The sequence below is a fragment of the Aptenodytes forsteri genome, unplaced genomic scaffold (genome assembly GCF_000699145.1).
Source record: "Aptenodytes forsteri isolate BGI_AS27 unplaced genomic scaffold, ASM69914v1 Scaffold97, whole genome shotgun sequence".
In the NCBI taxonomy this organism is placed as follows: domain Eukaryota; kingdom Metazoa; phylum Chordata; class Aves; order Sphenisciformes; family Spheniscidae; genus Aptenodytes; species Aptenodytes forsteri.
In genome coordinates this window covers 2,048,897-2,067,166 of record NW_008795036.1, presented here as the reverse complement: position 1 = coordinate 2,067,166, position 18,270 = coordinate 2,048,897, and the positions used below count along the sequence as shown (strand labels likewise).

The following is an 18,270-nucleotide window of genomic DNA, read 5'->3' as shown; positions in this document are numbered from 1 at the left end:
TGACCCTAGACACGAACTGGGAAACAAAAGAGCCCTGGGAACCAGTTTCAATTGAAAACAATATTCTGTAGCATACTACCCAGTGTCCCCTCTCGTACTGTCTATCTACTCTTCTTATTTAGTCCTAATGTTAGCTTCTTACTGTGTATGCACAGCTCCTCATCTAAAAGAGCTTGACTCAGGCTGTGCTAAATATTCACACTGGAGAAGACAAACATTACATTGCTTCCTGTGATGCAGCTGAAAGCAGCAGCAGACCTGATGTGTCAGTCATACAGTACTCTGATTTGATTCTGAACACTCAATATATTAACAGAGATGGGTTGCAAAAGGCTTTATTTTTCCCCCTCGCTGAAGCACGTATCCACCAGACAGCGGGACAGTTACATTAGCTGAGTTACTGCTTTATCTGAACCTAGACCATATATTGCCGTAACATTTTCTTAAACGGCATAGATCAAAGCATTAGAGCTTTTCCAGAGGATCACAGCCATTAAATACTTTTACTTTTTGTTGGAGGAAGCAGGCCCTGCTCGTTCAATAGTTTCCTCTCGGGCTGCGCTCGCTTCTCCTGGTGTTCTGGGATGTGTTTCAAAAGAGGACAATGCTGTGAAAAGTTCTTGGTTTTCAGAGTGTCAGCTGAGGTCAAGATCCTTTGAAACTTTTATTCCCGTGGGAAGCAGCAGGGCACAGTTAGGAAAAGCAAAGTTTGAGTACGGGGGTCTTGTACATTCAAGAACAACTTTCAGAAACTTTACCTGGAGCATTGTCGTGTCATGTCTTAAAGAATAACAGATTCCTACTGGCATGCAAAGCATTCAGCTGGCATTCAAAATGATCTGCTTTTTAAATGGACATGAATTACATGATACCCAGTTCCTGCCCTCATGCCTCTTATTTACAGTTGATTATGGAAACTGAGAAATGCAGCATCTCCATGAAGATGGCATCCTCGGAGGATGTGAACGAGGTGTTGGCGCACATTGGGACCTGCCTCAGGAAGATATTCCCTGGACTCTCGCCAGTGTAAGTGTCTTTTAGGGCACATCTAGCGGCAACGGATTGTGTGGAAAGGGTGACAAGCCACCAGTTTTTGTCTGCGGGTCTCCCCACCCTGACCTCAGAAATGTACTGGGTATGAGAAACACCTTGAGGCAAGCACTAAGCTTTTATGCAGGTATATGACAGAACCAGGAGGCAGTGCAGAGCACAGGTAGGCTCTGCATGCTCTGTAGGGTCAAAAGAGCTTTTGTTTTGAAGGGGCGATGCAGGTATTTTCAGTCTTAAGTTTTCATTTTACCTTATTGCCTCTCCAAACTCAGGTATAGCTTAGGTTCTGGCTTTTTGTTGTAATTTACTCCTTTCCCCATAAACAGCTGTGATATTCAGTGGGTTGTTTCATTTTGTTTTGTTTTTTCCCTAGAAGTAAAATCTGAATTGGGAGAGGAGGGAAAAGTTCTGTTTACTTGCAGCGTTTGTGAAATGATGCACATGATGGGGAGCCTTGTTCTTCAAAATTGAACCCTGGGCAGTCTTGTCATATACTTTCCATGGTGTAACTGGCTCCTTGGATCATACATCTCCTTCTCTGGCCTTTTTGCTCTGCTTCTTTATGCATTGTTCTTGCTTTTGGTTTGGTTTTTTTTCTTGTATCTGTGCCTCTGAATTTTATCATCTTGCAGCAATTCTCAGTAGTTTTTCTTAATTTTATTTTATTTCTTCTCTCTGTCCTTGCCTCATCTTCATCACTCTCTACCAGATCATGCAGCTCTACTATTACTCTCTTCAGCTCCTGGTTTTCAGCAATATTAGAGAAAGTGGACTGTGTAAAAGCATTTTCCAGGACACGTTGATCTTTCTAAGATCTTTTGTAACAGACATTAGATGTGAATGGTCAGGCTAAATTTACATGTTTTATTTTGGGTGCATGTCTTTATTATTCACCTTTCCTGTAGGTGGAGTAGGAAATCAAGTTCATAAACTCTGGCTGGCAGTTTCTTTTTTTTACTTCCAGTTTATCTCTGTGGCAGTATTATTAACTGCCTTAATGGAGATCAAGCTCTTCCTTCAAAAAGCACACATATGAGTGAATATTTGTGAGCAGGTTTGCCATAAAACCTCAGTAACAATGTGAGAAACATAGGCAAAAAGAGTCGAGTGAAGAGGGCTGCAAGGCTGTACATGTTTGTCTGGGCGTCTGTGAAGGCCTTGAGACCTATACATGTTTTCTCTGGGCTTTCTTGAGAACTTTGCTGGAGCATTTGGTGTAGCTGTATGGAGAGCTTGGTTCCCGGAAAAGAAATCAAATTTCTCGCTCTCCTCTCAGATGGCATTACTTTCCAAAATGAAGGCATTGGAGTTATGCAGATCATATAAGACCAGAACAAGCAAAAAGGGGGAAAGAGGTTTCTCCCATTAATATCTTTTATTAATTCTTTCCCTCTGTTTTATGGAATTCTGCAGTTTATGAGGCAGTCCTGTCATTCAGAAAAACAGATAGTTTCATTTCTTAAAAGGTAGGAAGGGATTGTGTTTTTGTTCAGGGGAGGAAGAACACTACCAAATTACAAAGATAGGAGCTGGGTATCTAGAGTGCAGCCTAGAGGCCACATGTAGCTACTCAGCATGCTCTGTGGCTCTCTGCACCACAGTGCTTTTACTGCATAAAAGCACTGTATAAACAGCAGCAGTTTCAGGGTAACCAGTAATACCATGTCTCTCCCGTGTTTTGGGCATCCTTGTGTTAATTGAGGGCCACAAGTCTCCTTAGCTTGAGTGACCCTGCCATAGAAAAGGGCTCAGTTGCTCCAGCAGTCACAGGGTTAGTCATGAGAAAGAAAGAAGAGACAAATAAATGTTACTCCTGCTGGGCGGCATCACGGTAGAGAAGTAAGTTGTATTAAAGATGGTATTTCTTCTTATACACTCATTTAAAGTTGTACTTGAAATAAAGATTTATGAGTTTAAAAATACTTCCAAAGTCATGAATGATTTTTTTTCCCCCCTTTTTGCATCTAGGAGGATTCTGAAAAAAGTAACTATGGAGCCTTCAGAAAGACTGGCTAATCTCCAGGCCCTGTGGGACAGTCAGACAGTGGCAGAACTTGGTCCTTGTGGTGAGAATGAATTTAAAGGCTCAAATATAAAAAGGCTGGAATTGCAGTGTCAGGAAGTTTAATTCTATTTCTGGCAGAAGCTTGTAAAGATGTAATCAGTTTTAAGGTGTAATTAGTATGGAGCAGACTTCTGATTGGTAGGTGAAGGCACTATTTTAAGCTTTCTTGCAACCTGCCAGGCAAAGATAGGATAGTCTCAGTTTCTTTCAGCAGAACAATGGACAGCCTTCTGAGAGAAAAAGAGAGTGAGTTTTGAAAGACTGGATCTTTAAGTATAAGTCCTAAAGTATCCTTTTAGATGTATGTTTGTTTGCTTGTTTTATTATGTATGTTAAATACGCTCTTGGGTTGTTTTTAGGAGGCTTTTCGCAGATGTATGCCTGTGTGTGTGATTGGCTTGGATTTCCCTATAGAGAAGAAGTACAGTGGGTAAGTACATGTCTTGTTCTGGAGCTCTTTTCAGCTAACTGTACAAATTATGAGAGAGCAGGTAAATCATAGTACTTGGAAAAAAACAACAGTTCTGTAAAGATGTATTTGGTTATGTATTTTTAACAGGATGTCGATACGATTTATCTGACACAAGATACCAGAGAGTTGAATTTGCAAGACTTCAGCCACCTTGACCACAGGTAAACAATATGTAGTAATCATGCTAATATTTTGCAGACTTTCCTGGTTCCCCCTCACAATAGTGTTCACCTGCCCTTGCTAAAGTGGGATGGTCCCATAGCTGTTACTTGAATGTGTAGACCTCTGAAATGACCATCTGAAGCATTTTTAGTTTTCAGCACAAAGCTGCTGTTTTTGTACTAAAGCCCCATGGAGAGCACATTTCATTGAGGAGCCTGAGAAGATAAATATATTTTGCTGTTGGAAGCACTCCAGAAAGTTAGCAGATAGATACTTTTCCTGTGATGGCAGATACAAGAGCTTAAATTCAGCAGAGAAAACATGCAACTACATCTGGTGGGCAAAGCAAAAAAGGAAACTATGCAGTCTTTACTTATGCAGAATCTTTTTCTCATGGTGTACACAGTAAAGGAAATCATTTTTGTCAGCAAGTCAGTAGAAGGTTTAAGTTGTTCAACAGAATCCCAGCCAGTAGTTTCTCTACTTACAATAGATGCTATCAAAAATGTGTACTTCCAGAAGGGAACTAATTGAGGGTAATTTTACTATGAGATGCTGAAACTTAGCTAAGTGTTGTATTTGGTTTACTGAGTTTAGCTTGCTGAGAAAATTGGATTTTAAGGAAGTTGAATCTGAAGATACTTAAGTAGGAGGAAATTGGAGGAAGTCTTAACGAAAATCCATCATTATACAAGGAAAAAGACAAATTTAAGAAACTATGAATAAGATAGAGAAAGCATTTGTTTCTTTGGGAAAGCCCAGTGGAAGAATTAAGAATCTGTCAGAGGTACAATGGTAAAATATTATAACAGGAAGGTTGAACCTGGAGGTAGGTAAATAAGAGTATTTTGCCACAGCATTCTTTGCAGCTTTAAACTATCTAGTACGTAAACTCACAAAACCCCCCACTCAAATACTTACTCAGCTTCTGTGATGGGTTTTCACAGTCTGCACTGAATCCCATGGGAAAGTTACTAAGTTGTACCTGTGTTGGCTAATTCAGAAGTAGCTCGAACAAGACTACAGGGCTGCAACCAGTGCATGACGGATGTAGCCAAAGACTGTTTGGTTGGTTAAGCCTTGCTGAGAGAAGATAAGGAAAGGAATACTCTTCAGCACAAGCAAATGTGGGACAAGAACATAAGAATGCTTTAAACATATTGCAGGGTAGAAGTGCTGAGAAGACCATAGGGCATTCTGGAGAAAGTGACTTACGGATACCCAGCTTCAATAGAAATTAAATGTTTGAACAATTTATTGGGAGTGAAAAATATTACTTATTAGGAAAGAGTAGATAGAAGTGTTTTAAGTATTTAGAATATCTCAGCTGGTTCAAATGAGTTGGCTTTCGGAAAATGGAATAATGGGTTTGTTGCTTCACGGAAGCTTTTCATCGAAGTATACCTTACAAAATTGACATCACTGAGGAAATATATTTGTGGTGTTAACAAAAGTCTTTATTAAATGTCTCACAATTGTGTAAGTCCAAAGATTCAAAACAATTTTGGAGCCATTTACATGCCATGGAATCCATCTTGTGATGAGAGTTTCTACGTATTGAGGACTGAACTGAGAAAAAGGTTTTGGATTGAAATTTCAAGAAAACTAATTTTTTTAGGAAGCCAAAACCTTATGTTATTCACTAAAAATACAAATTAGGATCTGAGATCCCAGTCAGTTCAAGAATGTATGCAAGTGTTTTGTGATATATTTAGCACAGTGAAAATGATATAAATTAACAATATGCCATCATGCTTTGGGTTTTGAGAAACTGTTGTATATCTTGTCCACCTAATTTTTGGGATTGCTGAAACTATATACTTCATGTTGCGGAGTAGGTCTGAAGCGAGGTAGGATGGGTACACCAGTTCTCTAGATACAGGGGCTATGCATTGCAAAAATAAACAATTTGTGTTTTTCCTAGTAAAGCATTTCTGTTAGAGGTCAACGTAAGATGGCGTGAATTATAGACGAATTTAAGTTCTCACAGCGTCTGACAGAGTGCATAGCATGGCTTGCCACATGGGAACATGACTTCTGAGGTTTTATCTGAAGTTACGTTGTGCTGTGAACCATGTAATTGTTTAACAACGCAAAAAAAAGACTCAAAGTGAACAGGGCTTATTTAACTCAGTAGCGCAATTTTCATCTCTGTAGCATATGTTTTAACATATTTGGACATTCAAAAAATTATCAGAAAAGTGTGATTTGTTAGATGTTTTTCTTTTCACTGTTTAAATTTCTTGTCATCTTAAATACACTGGGGGACAGAGACGTTGAAAAAATGTGAAGGCATTAGTGAAGCTTGAATGTTGTTGAAGCTTGGAGAGATTTTCTGCATTCCGGAAGAACAGAATCTGTTTTCATTTTAAGATGGCACAGATACACATTTTGTAGATCTTACTTTATTCTGGATGATAGTTTAGTAAACAAACTAATAAATATAAGCAACTCAGTATAACTCAATGAGGGAAAGTTATGAGAAGGCCCTGCTTCTGGAAATGGTAGTTAGCGTTCTTTTATAGCGTATTGCAAAAGAATTGAGATCATTGTTAGTACCACATCTAGAATTTAATAGAATAAAGTGAATAAAGCAGTATATAATTTTGAAAAGGAAAACTCAGTAACAAGCGCAATGAGGTTAGGCAAGCTCAAAGCAAGAGAAGGAGTAGAGGTAAATTCCTAAAGGACCCTCATTGGTCAGAAGCATCTTCAAAAATTTGAACAAAATTTAAAAAAGACTAAACTATATAGTTTCTCCTTAAAATCAGATGATTGAATCTGATAAAGTGAATTTTCTAGATAGTAAGGCTACTGCAGAATGGGCAGAGGTTCCACTGTCTTCAGGCACGTGGGGAGGACGGGGTGTGTATGTGTGTGTGGGTTAGCAGTTGGTGTTACTGAAGTGTGCCAGTATCTGTCTTGTCTAGGGTTTTGAACAAACAGGCCTTGAATACTGCGGAAGACTAAACTATTTAAAGATGAGAATTTGCAAATCAGCTGGGTCGATTTGTTTTAAAATATTCCTGTCCTGCTGCAGCAATGTTTCTTTAACTTCTTGAAAGTGTGATGGTTTTCCCACTAATTCTGAGCACCCCCTGTCTGTCCTTCAGCTGTTTCCCTCTGAGGCCTGGGGAGGAGAGAGGAGAAAGGGATGGCCTCAGGCAAGTTCTGCCTGTAGCCACTCTCCCGCCCAGAAGGTACTGAGCTCTTGCCAGCCCTCCAAGCCGGCTTACCAGCTCCCTGGTAGTGTAAATGCTTGCAGCCAGTGATCCCCGATCATTGTCCCTCTGTTCCTTTGGAGGAACTGGTGCTGCTGCTGACGGATGAAATACATCTGCTGGTGGTGCCTTCTGCCTCTCTTGGGGGTGGTGGTCCACAGCGTGAACAGCTCTGCTCCACCAGTGTGATGGTGGTACTGTCAGCCTGTCCAACATTTGCCCTGCAGCATTCACGACCAGCTGCGGCTGGCTGGTTACCACTGGTTGGATAAACCAAAATTACACCTGAAAAATGACACTCACGTTCATTCCACTTCCCTCTTGCCAGTGCCTTTGCCTTGGACATCAAAGCTACTAATTCATTACCTTCTCACTGATCGCTCCAGGGGAGGGCAGAGGAGGAACAAACCTCTATGTGGACATTCCTTACTCCACAGCAAGGTTCCTGCCTGCCCAGCCTAAGGGGAAAATACCTCTGGGTTGGTCCCGTCCCCCCCCAGCATTTCACTAGTCAGTTACTGCTTTACATGGAGATAAAGCGTGTGCGCGGAGGAACAAAAACAACATGGTAGATGGAAATAAATCTATACACTTCATGAAGCTGATAAGACTCTACTGTGCCAGTGGAAATGAATTCACGAGACTTGATGTGTGCTGTGAACAAGATGGAAAACAGGCTTAATCCTTGAAGGGCACCACACACTAGTTCCTCTGCAGGAGCGTGAAAATGGTCTATTTGTGTGAGCTTAGCAGTTGGTGGGCTGCAGTCTTTTGCTGCAAAATGCCACACCTTCTTACTGTTACCTTAGTGATGGGCTTATACTTCCAAATCTAGCAACTGCAGTTCCCAATATAGCCTGCTGAAGACTTGCCCATATCGTGTTGCCTTGTCTCCTGGCTTTCCTACGTGTTTAACAACCACCCTGAAGTGTCTAAATGTTCGTGGAGGAAAAGTGAAGGAGAGGAAGGAGGAAAAGAAGATGCGAGAAGGGTGCTGCTTGTTTAGTGCAGATCCGTGCCTACTTGCATATGTCCTGAATGAAAAGCTGGGGGGGGTGTGGGGTGTGGGACTAGCTTATAAAAAACAATACTTTTAAATTCTCTCTGCAACAACTGAGGCTTGGATGGCACTGTTTTGCTGGTCAGATAAGTTCATGTGTGTTACAGCTCTTCTATAAAGACAAGGGGTTTCTAAGAAAAGTCCAAGTGTAGGTGTATAGATGTATTTAATATGTTGTGTTAAAATGATCCAAGTGCTGCGCTGCTAAATAGTATGGTAGTGCTTGATGGATGATTCTGCTGGGGACGGACATGACATTTATCAACGTCTGTTATTGGAGAAACTTAACAGAGGAAGAGCAGATCATGTTAAGAGGCTTGGAATGAAGAAAACGGGAATAATTTAGAATTTAATTTCTGAAATCTTTTTTACAATTAAGGAGGGTTTGTGCTGAAAGTCGCATTATCCTTTTGCAGGTCTCCTGCTTCCTGGGGGAATTTAACTATAGAGATCAGACAAGGAGGTGTTCTCTAGAAGCATTCAGTCATGGAATTATATTAAATCATCAGACTGCCAAAAAGCTTTTTAGTGTTATGCTCAATTATAATTAGAGGTGATTAAGAAGCTTAAATATGTCACAGGCTGAAGAAAAAGTAATGCAAAAAGTAGGAATGGCAGCCCAGACAAATTCCTGGTTTAAAAATTCATGCTGGAATGGATGTCAGTTGGCCAGTCAAAAATTTGTATTAAAATACGAGACAGACACACAGCTGCTGGTGATGCTCGTTTTTTAGAATGCAGAGCTTTCTGTAATGGGGATGGTAGGCAATTAGCATTGCAAAAGCATGGGGAATTAGATATGGAAGAACACTTAAGAGATTGTTTCAAATGACCAAAGCCAACAGTTATATGAAATGTGTGTAAAAGTGTTTTTCTTTTTCTAGAGACTTAATACCTATAGTTGCTGCTCTGGAGTATAATCAGTGGTTTACAAAGCTGTCCTCCAAGGATCTGAAATTAGTAAGTAATAAATTGAAACAGTATACCTGCTCCTACCAGGCTGTGCTGTGTTTTAGAGAGTGCTATTACATTTTTCAAGTTGAACTTTTTTAGGCAAGTGCAACTGGGTGATCTATTGAAATTTTTTTTCCCCTTATCATATCAGGAAAATATAAACTGTTGGGTAGTTAATTCATGCCATAGAAACACTGCCGAGAGTCAGGTCTTGCCAAAATTTCAAGTGAACAAAGTTTGAAAACTTTGTTGGGCAATAACAGTAGCCCATAAAACTACTTCATTAAGCATCGCTAGCTCCCTCAAACAATATTGGGTGACTAAATAGGAAGCTAACTGTAAAGCAGCCAGAAATCTCAGTTGCTTTTTGGAGGTGGAAAGAAAATATCAGGATTCTGTTTTTTTCTCACATATAAAGCAGGTTTTTCCTCTTAATTTTCATTGCAACTTGATGAATTTTTCTCCCAGTTGTCTGAAGCTAACCCTGTGTAGTAATAAGTATGTAGTGATGTGTAGCATTGGTATTCTTTCATATCAGTTTTCTTTCTGAAAAGCAAAAAGGGGGCAAATCTAAACAAGTTGGGCTACTGAAGAAAGGGCCAAGAAAATCAGTAATTAGGTGACTTTTCAAATATATCAAAATATAGTATTTCTTCTGAACTTGAAAGTTTATAGTCACAGGTGGAGTTAGTGGTTTGAGAAATTGCTTTCACACTTACATCCAGAAGCTTTAGTCCTTAAAAATGAAGGTTGAGTCTCATCTTCTTTAAATTGATGCAATTTTATTGATCTGAAAATGCTCTTACTGCATTCCTAAGCTATCATTTTCCATGAAAATTCAGTAGAAACTAGCTTATGTGATTCTTGGCAGAAGAGTAGGCAAAAAACTTTTCTTTCTTGCTGGGACATCTTACTCGAAATTATGCATGGAATGAAACTGGGGGTATTTTTAATCCTGTTGTAGTTCGCTGTTAAAGTCACCATTGTTAAAAGGTACAATGCAACTAATCAGTTTCTGCTTCAATGAAATGAGATAGTTTGCTTAGTTAGAAGACTGGCCGGTGTGGTTTGCTTAGAAAAAGAACTGGCCGTATTATCTGTCTGAGATATTTTTATGTGAAAGTTTTTTGGAATTCTTAGCAACTTTTCTGTGGAAAACAAATAAACTTTGTCAACCTTGAAAATGCACCAATTCCTTAAAAAAAACCCCACAACAACAAACAAACCAAAAAACTTTATTTTCCACACATTCTATTTTCAGTCAAAAACACCAGGAAAACTTAAATTGTCGGACAGTAGATCTGTGTCATAGGAACACTGCTGAGGGGTCAGTATGAGGTCAGACGTATCCGGAGGCCATTGAACGCTTTGTGCTTCATGAGTCCCGCTCTGACATTGTGTTTGATAGATGGTATCCATAGTGTTTTTACAGCACATGCATGAAACTTTCCACTTGCAATCACACTGCTGTGGAAGCATTGTGATAATATTCTGAATTATTGAAATATGGAAGGCAAAGATAGAATTGGGAAGATGGCTGAGTTGACAGTCTTTAGAAAAAAATGTCACTTTCACTATGTAAAGGATTAATAAGATTTTATGTGTGTGGTAGATCAGGTTTTTTTCTTTTTAGGAGATTCAATTAGTTTAAAATTTAAAAAATCCTAGAAAATGTCAGAGTGTCATTAGAGACACAGATGTCCCAGCTATGAATGTCACCTTTTTTTAAAGGCGGATAACAGAATAGTTTCAGCACTTCATGATTATAACTGAAATTCAGCTTTGGACTTCACATGAATGTTGGTGGAAAAAAAAAAAAAAGGACAAATCCAGAAGCGAAATAAAAGATTATAATAAAAGGTGATGAGGTATGGAGTTCACTGATTGGCTTTTGAACTATTAAAGTTTTATCTCTCTATTTGAATGAGCACAGCAAACAAACTCTTTTGTTACCATGTTTTGTTCATGGTACTTGCAAATGTCCATGCAAATTCTAGAGTCCAACAACAGTAAGATCATAAGATGGGATTTACTTCTATGTAGGTTGGGAGAATTCATATTGAAATGCACGGACCTTTAAGCACTAGTCCTTAGCAGTCTTTGGAGGACCTGTAGCTAGAGTGCTTTTGCTCTTGAGGGTTTTTTTTTTTGTCTACCTTATAACATCTTTCTTTGTGTTTAGTTGTCATTTCTGGTCAGGCTTTATTCTCCTTTGGCCTAGTTGCCACTTTCTTCTGAAGGATTAGCATGCATATGAACAAGATTTCTTTAAAAATTAAGTGAGCATTTTTTCTGAATCACAGGGTTTGGGTTTTTTACTATCATTATAAAAATTCTGCCCCCAAGATTAGGTGGCTTGCTTCATAAATGACTCACTTTTAGTCTGCCTCTCACTTCTCTGAGTCTTTCCAGAAGTCCTCTGTTGCCATCTGACTCTCTCTCTGGGATGTTCCTGGTGGATGATTTTAATTTATTTTTGTATTATTTATATATTTACGTATATATGACAAAAAGCTGATCACGGCCTGGATCCCATTACGATGTACAGCTTATAACTCAGTAACCATCTGTTCTGTGTTTGTGTTCTTTAATGCTGTTCTGTCTTTTCTGTGGCAGTCCACTGATGTCTGTGAGCAGATACTGCGAGTGGTGAGTAGGTCCAATCGATTGGAAGAACTGGTATTAGAGAATGCCGGGCTTAGAACGTAAGTAATTCCTTTGAAATGTTGCATTAGTTACTGCTTACTCCCAGCAAAAAGGATGTGTGATGTGCGTTAGCCAGAATAAGCATTAAAAAAACCCCTGTGCTCGATGTCTGCCTTTTTCTGAAGAGCCTGTAGTCACAAGCTTGTCATCAGGTTTTTCGGAGGTTCCTTATGTCCAAGAAATCCCTTCAAACTGATGGTTTTTAAAATTCTGCCTGGAGAGTTGGGTTAACTGGAGCAAAATGGATCGGATAAGGGCATAAGCCCTAAATTAACTCACACTTCCTCTCCAAATACGGTTGCCCACAGAAGTATGAACACCTTTTTGTCATTTAAAAAACAGTGTTTGAGGTTTTGTTAAAAAAGCATATTATTCTATCTTGCGTAACAGATTATAGTTTCATTCCCAAGAGAGCTGATTTTATCCTCTTGTGGATTGCAATTAGCAACTTTTTTAAAGCAAGAAAGTAGATAATTAAGCTTAATGCCTTGCCATAGCCTTAAATGAAAGGTACATAGAGGTAAGCCATACAATTTAATCCTTGCATATGTTTTAAATACAGTAGGTTGTAGTTACTAGATATTTGCTTTTTTTGCCTTCACAGGAAATAGAAGCAAAGTTCAAGGTACAAACTAGCCCAGTTGGAAGTATTTGTAGCTTGTTTTAGTGTTAGAGTAGCATCCAGGACCATGTAGACAAGATAAAGTCTAGCGCTAATGAATTTTTATGTTACTAAAAAAAGCAGTGGAAAGTTGGGAGAAGCAGAACACTATACTGAATTAAAAATGAAGAAGGGAAACAAGCACAGGGAAAATATTTGGTGTGCTTTGCATTGTCTCCTCTTCCATTGTTTGGGTCTTTTTCCCCTTTTTAAAATGGGTTTTGTATTGAAATACCTTTAAAAGAAAATTGCCTAAATGACACAGGAAACTTGAGCTGGAGTTTGGAGTTACATCCAAACTTTCTGATCACTAGTGCATTGCCGTTAATAGCTGTCATTTCAAACATAAGCACCTGATTTTAATCTCATTTTTCTTGTGGTATGTGCAATGAAATCCAGTGATAATTATGAATGTTAAAAGATATATTGACTACCTTTGCACATTGCCTACCTTAACTTACCGCAGTTGGATTAACTGGTTTTGGTTTTAACAGGACTTGACAGATAATCAACCTGTGACTTTGGTTTTCATGTCTCCATGTACATGCCTTGGTGTGTATCTGCTCCGATCAGCATTGTCTGTCTGTTTTTGTCACAGACGCATTTGTCAGTTTTGCCAGTTATATCTGCATGCTAGGAGGAAATCCTGTTGTTACTGGCTATCTTCACATAGCTCATAGACCAGTCATTTTTAATGAACTGTGACAGACTGCTGGACCAGGGTTAAGAAAGAGCTACCAAGAGCAATGCTTTGAGAAATAACCTGAGCAGCTGCAAGAGCATATTTCCTCCTGCAGCAGAGTCAGTTTAAGACAATTCTTTTCTACCTCCAGCCACTCATTTCTGTGATTTAGACATGGCCCCGTAAACACTTGTCTTCCTCCAGCTGACTACTAAGGTAGGCGATATCCAGATTTCAGGGAAGGGAGAATAGTTCAGGACGACCTGAACCAATGAGCTTGAAAAGAGAGTTACATCCCTGAGGTGCTTTAGAGGAATGGGGCAGTATGTGATAACCAGAATATTCAGTCTGCAAAGTCCTGTTTGTAGGAGCCGGTGAAAATGATCCATTTGTTGCGCTTACGTACTCTCTGAGAGCTGGCAGGCAGAACATCCCTACCACCTTCCGCACTGTCCTCTGCAGCCCTGTTCCAAAGGGAGTGGCCCGCTATGACAGAGGGGGAGCAACAGAGGTGCCTGCTGCTGGTACCTGAAGGGCCTTTGACAGTGACGTTGCATCTCATCTTCCCCTGCTGGATGGGCTCTGAATGTCCTTAGACCTAACTGTGTTAGTTCCTCCCACACACGTCCTCTTTTTTCTGTTACAGGGATGTTGTCTAGACAGATCTTGAGAAATTGTTTTGCTTGTCTGAGATTTCCAGATCTGTGGTATTCTTACCCTTGGTGCAATATCCTTACTCTGCCCTATGTGTAGTTAAATTGAGTCTTTTTTGGGCTTTACCTCCGAGCCTGAATGTCCTCAGTTCAGGCAAGCACGGCTGTGCAATGCATACAGAGCGAGTTTGATGCTTTATAGAAATTGTCAGGCTTACATTGCATGCTGTGTGCCTGAATTGTGCAGCCAAAAAACCCAATAAATTTTAGGACTTGAAACAAGGAGTGGATAAAGGAGGGGAAGGGCTGTTGCCCAGTGAGCAGAGCTCAGGTGCCTCCATTTATGGTAGAGGCTGCGCAGGGAGTGGGGCAGTTGTATTAGTTTTTTCCAAAACGAGCCTTGGAGCCCCATGCGCCCTACATAAGTAATCCAGCACTTTCTGGTGGCGGTTGATTTACTGTGCCTTTGCTAAGTAGTTCACACACACCCCAGTCGTCCAAAAAGTTCTGGTAATCCTGCCTATATTGGTGGCAAAAGGTGGAGCAGAGTTTGTAAACAAGCATGGAGGTGTAGGCAGAACACTATAATGACAAGAATCTGTTAGGGATAAAGGAAGAGGAGGAAACTCCCCATGAAGAAAGGGGGTTTTATTTGTTTTTTAACTCAAAACCTCATTTTTCTTGGCTGGACATAAGGAGCTTGATTCAGTTGCCTAAACACAGGTATCTAGTACCATTTGAAATGCTGGAGGGTATCCACAGAATGTTGGCAAATGTTAACTGAGGACCTACAGGAGATACGTAGTCTTCTGCAGCAGCAGCTGGTAGCAAAGCAGGATACCCTGAGGCCTGTCAGGTGGCACAGACTGAAGCCCAGAATTTATTTTGTTGAGTGTTTGTATTCACATGCTGCTGGTACCTTAGGAAGAGAATACGCTTTTCCTAAAAGCAGCACATCATCATGCATTTGCAGCACTGCAACGTGATCTACCCCCAGGGGTCCGTCTAAGGACATGGGGTTTCAAAGGGAAACTAAACTTCCCTGGAACGTCTGTACTCAAGTAGACCTTGCAACAACAGATAACCAAAAGCTATTGAGACTATTGTTGTCCAGTCTCCACTCTTTTCCAGAGACTGGAAGAGGATGCTACCTCCAATGCTATTCTCAGCACACAGGCTGATCACTTTTATGGTAGGCAGGATCTGTCCCAAGGAAAACAGGCAGTGTTAATTAGCACTCTTCTAGCAATGTAGCTGGTAGTTCTCCACCACTGTCCTACAGGAGGTAAGATATTGTACTGCAAGGCAGAGAGAGAAAGAAGCTCTGTGGAGGAAGCTCAAGGGATATATTTGATTTCTACCTTGGTATCTAACTTAGGTGAAGTAAGAACATTGAAATTACAGTCACAGTTTAACAAAAGCACACAGAAGGGCTAGTCCCTTAACATATGAAAGCTTCCCAGTAGGTACAAGGACAGAGGATTTGTCTTAGAGCTGGTAGCAGCCAACAGCATTGTGACTTAATGCAAGGAACATGTCTCCACCTGAGTCTGACAGTGTGGTTGTGTAGGAAAACCCAAGCTAGCTTTGAACTTAGTGCTGTGGGTGGTGGTAGTCCAGCTGCAGCAAAACACTCTGAGATGGGGCAGCGTTCCCTTGCCTTTCAAGTGGATTTGAAACAGAGGTAGGTCATGCTACTACAGCTACCTACCATAGCTGGTTAAAGTTAGTTCAGAGCTATCTCTGCTACCTGGCCTGGCTGTTGTGGGCATTATAGAACTGATATACCACCATCTCTCTTGGGACAAGTTGCTAGGACTGTGGTCAGCCAGTTACGTACTTTGATGCTTCTCACTGTCAAAACAAGCAAGCAAAGGCCAGTTCATCAGTGTGCTGCTGTTCTTTGAGAGTGTTATTCCTGCTGTTTTACAAGGTCAGAAATACTCCTGGTTTGTTGACCTTCTGGATATGCTGCAAAGCCCATCTGTTTGAGTGACTGTTGGTGGAGAGCTGCTGCAAGTGAGGGGGTTGGCTTGCGAGTGAAGGAGGTAGTAGTACGCGAGTTGATGTGTATATCCCACCCATGTGTGGCATGGAGGAGATGGAAGATGTGCTTGAGTTTTAAGTTATTCTGTATAACTCCTTTTTTATATCTTCAGATCTTTATCAAAAGCAGTTTGAACTTTGATTGAATTCCCTTCAGTCTCTTAGCCCACAGAATAAATAAATAATAAAATAACCTGCTTTAAAAGATAACAAATTAGCCAGATAGGCATTGTTTAAAACTGTGAAGAATCAGTTACTGCTCTGCAGTAGGATAGGCCACTTCTGTCGAGTAATCCCTTGACATTTTTAAGTCTCTGAATGTGCTGTTGATACAGGAGAAAACAGGAGTCTTTCTTCCTCTCTCTTCTCTTCTTGCAGAGATTTTGCACAGAAACTAGCCGGTGCCCTAGCCCATAATCCCAACTCAGGACTCCATACGATCAACCTTGCTAGCAATCCACTTGAAGATAGAGGTACTGTAACATTTATATTTTTCTCTTTCTACAAATGTAATAGGAGGATTACTGCTGCTCTGTTCAGCTTTGCCTGAATAATAGGTTATTGTTCTGTGTGTAATGCTATTGTAAACACCTGTTGTTCACAAATGACTGAGAAAAGCTGTTCTTTTTTGATTTATACATATCCATTAGCTTGTTGAGAGAGATTTAAATGTCTTCAGCCAACCATGGATTTAATAAGATTTCATTGCATTTTCATAGAAGTTTCTTTTAAAGGAAGATAGAACACAGTGACTGTTTAGGACTAGAGAGTAAATAAAGTGGTGTGCATTTTTAAAGGCAACGTAATCAGTTGAAAGATGAAGCATGAGGCAACTTTGTTGCTTGGATTATATTTTCCTGATGGTTTTGTGTTTTTATTTCAGCCATAGTTCCGTACTTATTTTCAGTATTGAGACTATTCCTTTTTTCAGCTTTGTGCTAGTCTGTCATGTTGCCAGTACTTGGTGATGTTCAGTAATACTGGCATAACTGGCATCCTTCTGGAGCAAAGTGCTGTTGACTCCACAAGATGGAAAATCAAGCTGAATAGCTCAGCTTTTCTCAGACTAGGCACCGCTAGGCATGATTTCAGTACATATCAAGTCAAGCCGTTCCCCCTCCTTTCTCTACTCTCTTTTCACCCAAGAGGCATTTATTTTTAAAATAAGGTTACATTCTTTCAGTCTGGAGTTGACCCTTCAGCGCTGCCCATGTGAGATTTTCATTTGCTTCACTTAATGCATTCCAGGCACACAGTGTTCTGGGATCAGACTATCTTGTGCTCCTGTTGGGCCGGAAGAAAAATAAGAATTTTATACAGTGAACCTTTTTTTATTTGGTTTGTTTTGGGGAAATTTTCCAGTCTCTTTGCTGTCATGATTCAAAATGGAAAAAACTGTTCATTTTGATTACAACCTGACTGACTCAGAATGTTAACACAGAGTTTTGTATAGGTGTTTCTCCTTTCCTGCTGTTTCAGTGAGGAAAAAAAGATGGGAAGGGTTTTCTCCTTTCTTCTTTTGTATCTCCTTTCCTTTTGACTAGAAACAAGTATGAAAATATTTTTGTTTTTAACCTATTCAGAGTAGGTTTTTTATTTAAAATTGTTCACACGAATTGCTTTAACTCTTCTGATTACCTCTTGCCTGCTGATTACTGCTTGGCCTCCTTAAGAGTCCATATCATGTGAAAGCCAATGTTTTGCTGAAGAATATTATTATTACAATGTGCTGTAGGCCTAACTGCATGGTACAAAAATTTCTGTTTAAGTTGGAAAAAAGGCTGTCACACTATTGATTCTGCTTTTGACGAAGTGTATTTAGATTGTGTTACGTGAAAGATTTTTTTAAAAGGAACTCATTTTTCTTGAAAGCACAAGAAATGACCAGAGCGTTTGGTAGATATTCTACAGTGCAGGGGATTTTTTTTTTTTTTTTTTTTTTTTTTTTTTTGGAAAACATATCAGTGTGGGTACTTTCTTTGCAACAAACCTATAGATTCAAACCATTCTGCAGTATCCACGTACCAGATACAAATGAAATGCAGAAACTACAACTTGGAGAAATTAGCAGGGTTTTTTCATTATCTCAGTTTCTCCTATCACATATGCAATTAAGATTTGACCTTTTCATTAGAGAATTAGGTAAGTTATATGAGTACTTAAAGAGAAATTAACTATAATTGCAATGTGCAAATATTGCAGCGTTTCAGTTTAAGAAAGATTTACGTGTTGTGTGATCTGATATTCACTGAGTGCAAGGTAGATTTGACTTTATTAAACTGAAGGGGCAGCAAGCATTTCACAAGTAAAAGCTGGCATAATGAAGATTCATGTAAGCATATGGATTTCAGAAAATATCTCTTGAAAAATCAGCTGCAGGAACTGGAAGTTCAACCAGATTATTTTGCAATTATAAAGGAAATAAAACAAAGTTGTGCAAATTATGGGAAGAACATATCGTTGTGCCTTGTTTGAACAAAAAACCACCCTAAGCTATTATATATTATTGAGTACCAATAAGTAAAGGCATTATATTAT

The 18,270-nt window shown here is 39.7% G+C and overlaps 1 protein-coding gene across 1 annotated transcript in view; it reads left to right on the top strand.

Annotated features, from left to right (window-relative positions):
* CARMIL1 (capping protein regulator and myosin 1 linker 1) overlaps positions 1 to 18,270 on the top strand; it is a 197,358-nt gene that overhangs the window by 81,920 nt on the left and 97,168 nt on the right. The window contains exons 6-12 of the mRNA XM_009276689.2: positions 905 to 1,026; positions 3,019 to 3,116; positions 3,475 to 3,545; positions 3,675 to 3,748; positions 8,915 to 8,990; positions 11,601 to 11,689; positions 16,111 to 16,205. Of these exons, the coding sequence (XP_009274964.1) occupies positions 905 to 1,026; positions 3,019 to 3,116; positions 3,475 to 3,545; positions 3,675 to 3,748; positions 8,915 to 8,990; positions 11,601 to 11,689; positions 16,111 to 16,205 (625 nt within the window). The remainder of the gene's footprint in view (positions 1 to 904; positions 1,027 to 3,018; positions 3,117 to 3,474; positions 3,546 to 3,674; positions 3,749 to 8,914; positions 8,991 to 11,600; positions 11,690 to 16,110; positions 16,206 to 18,270) is intronic.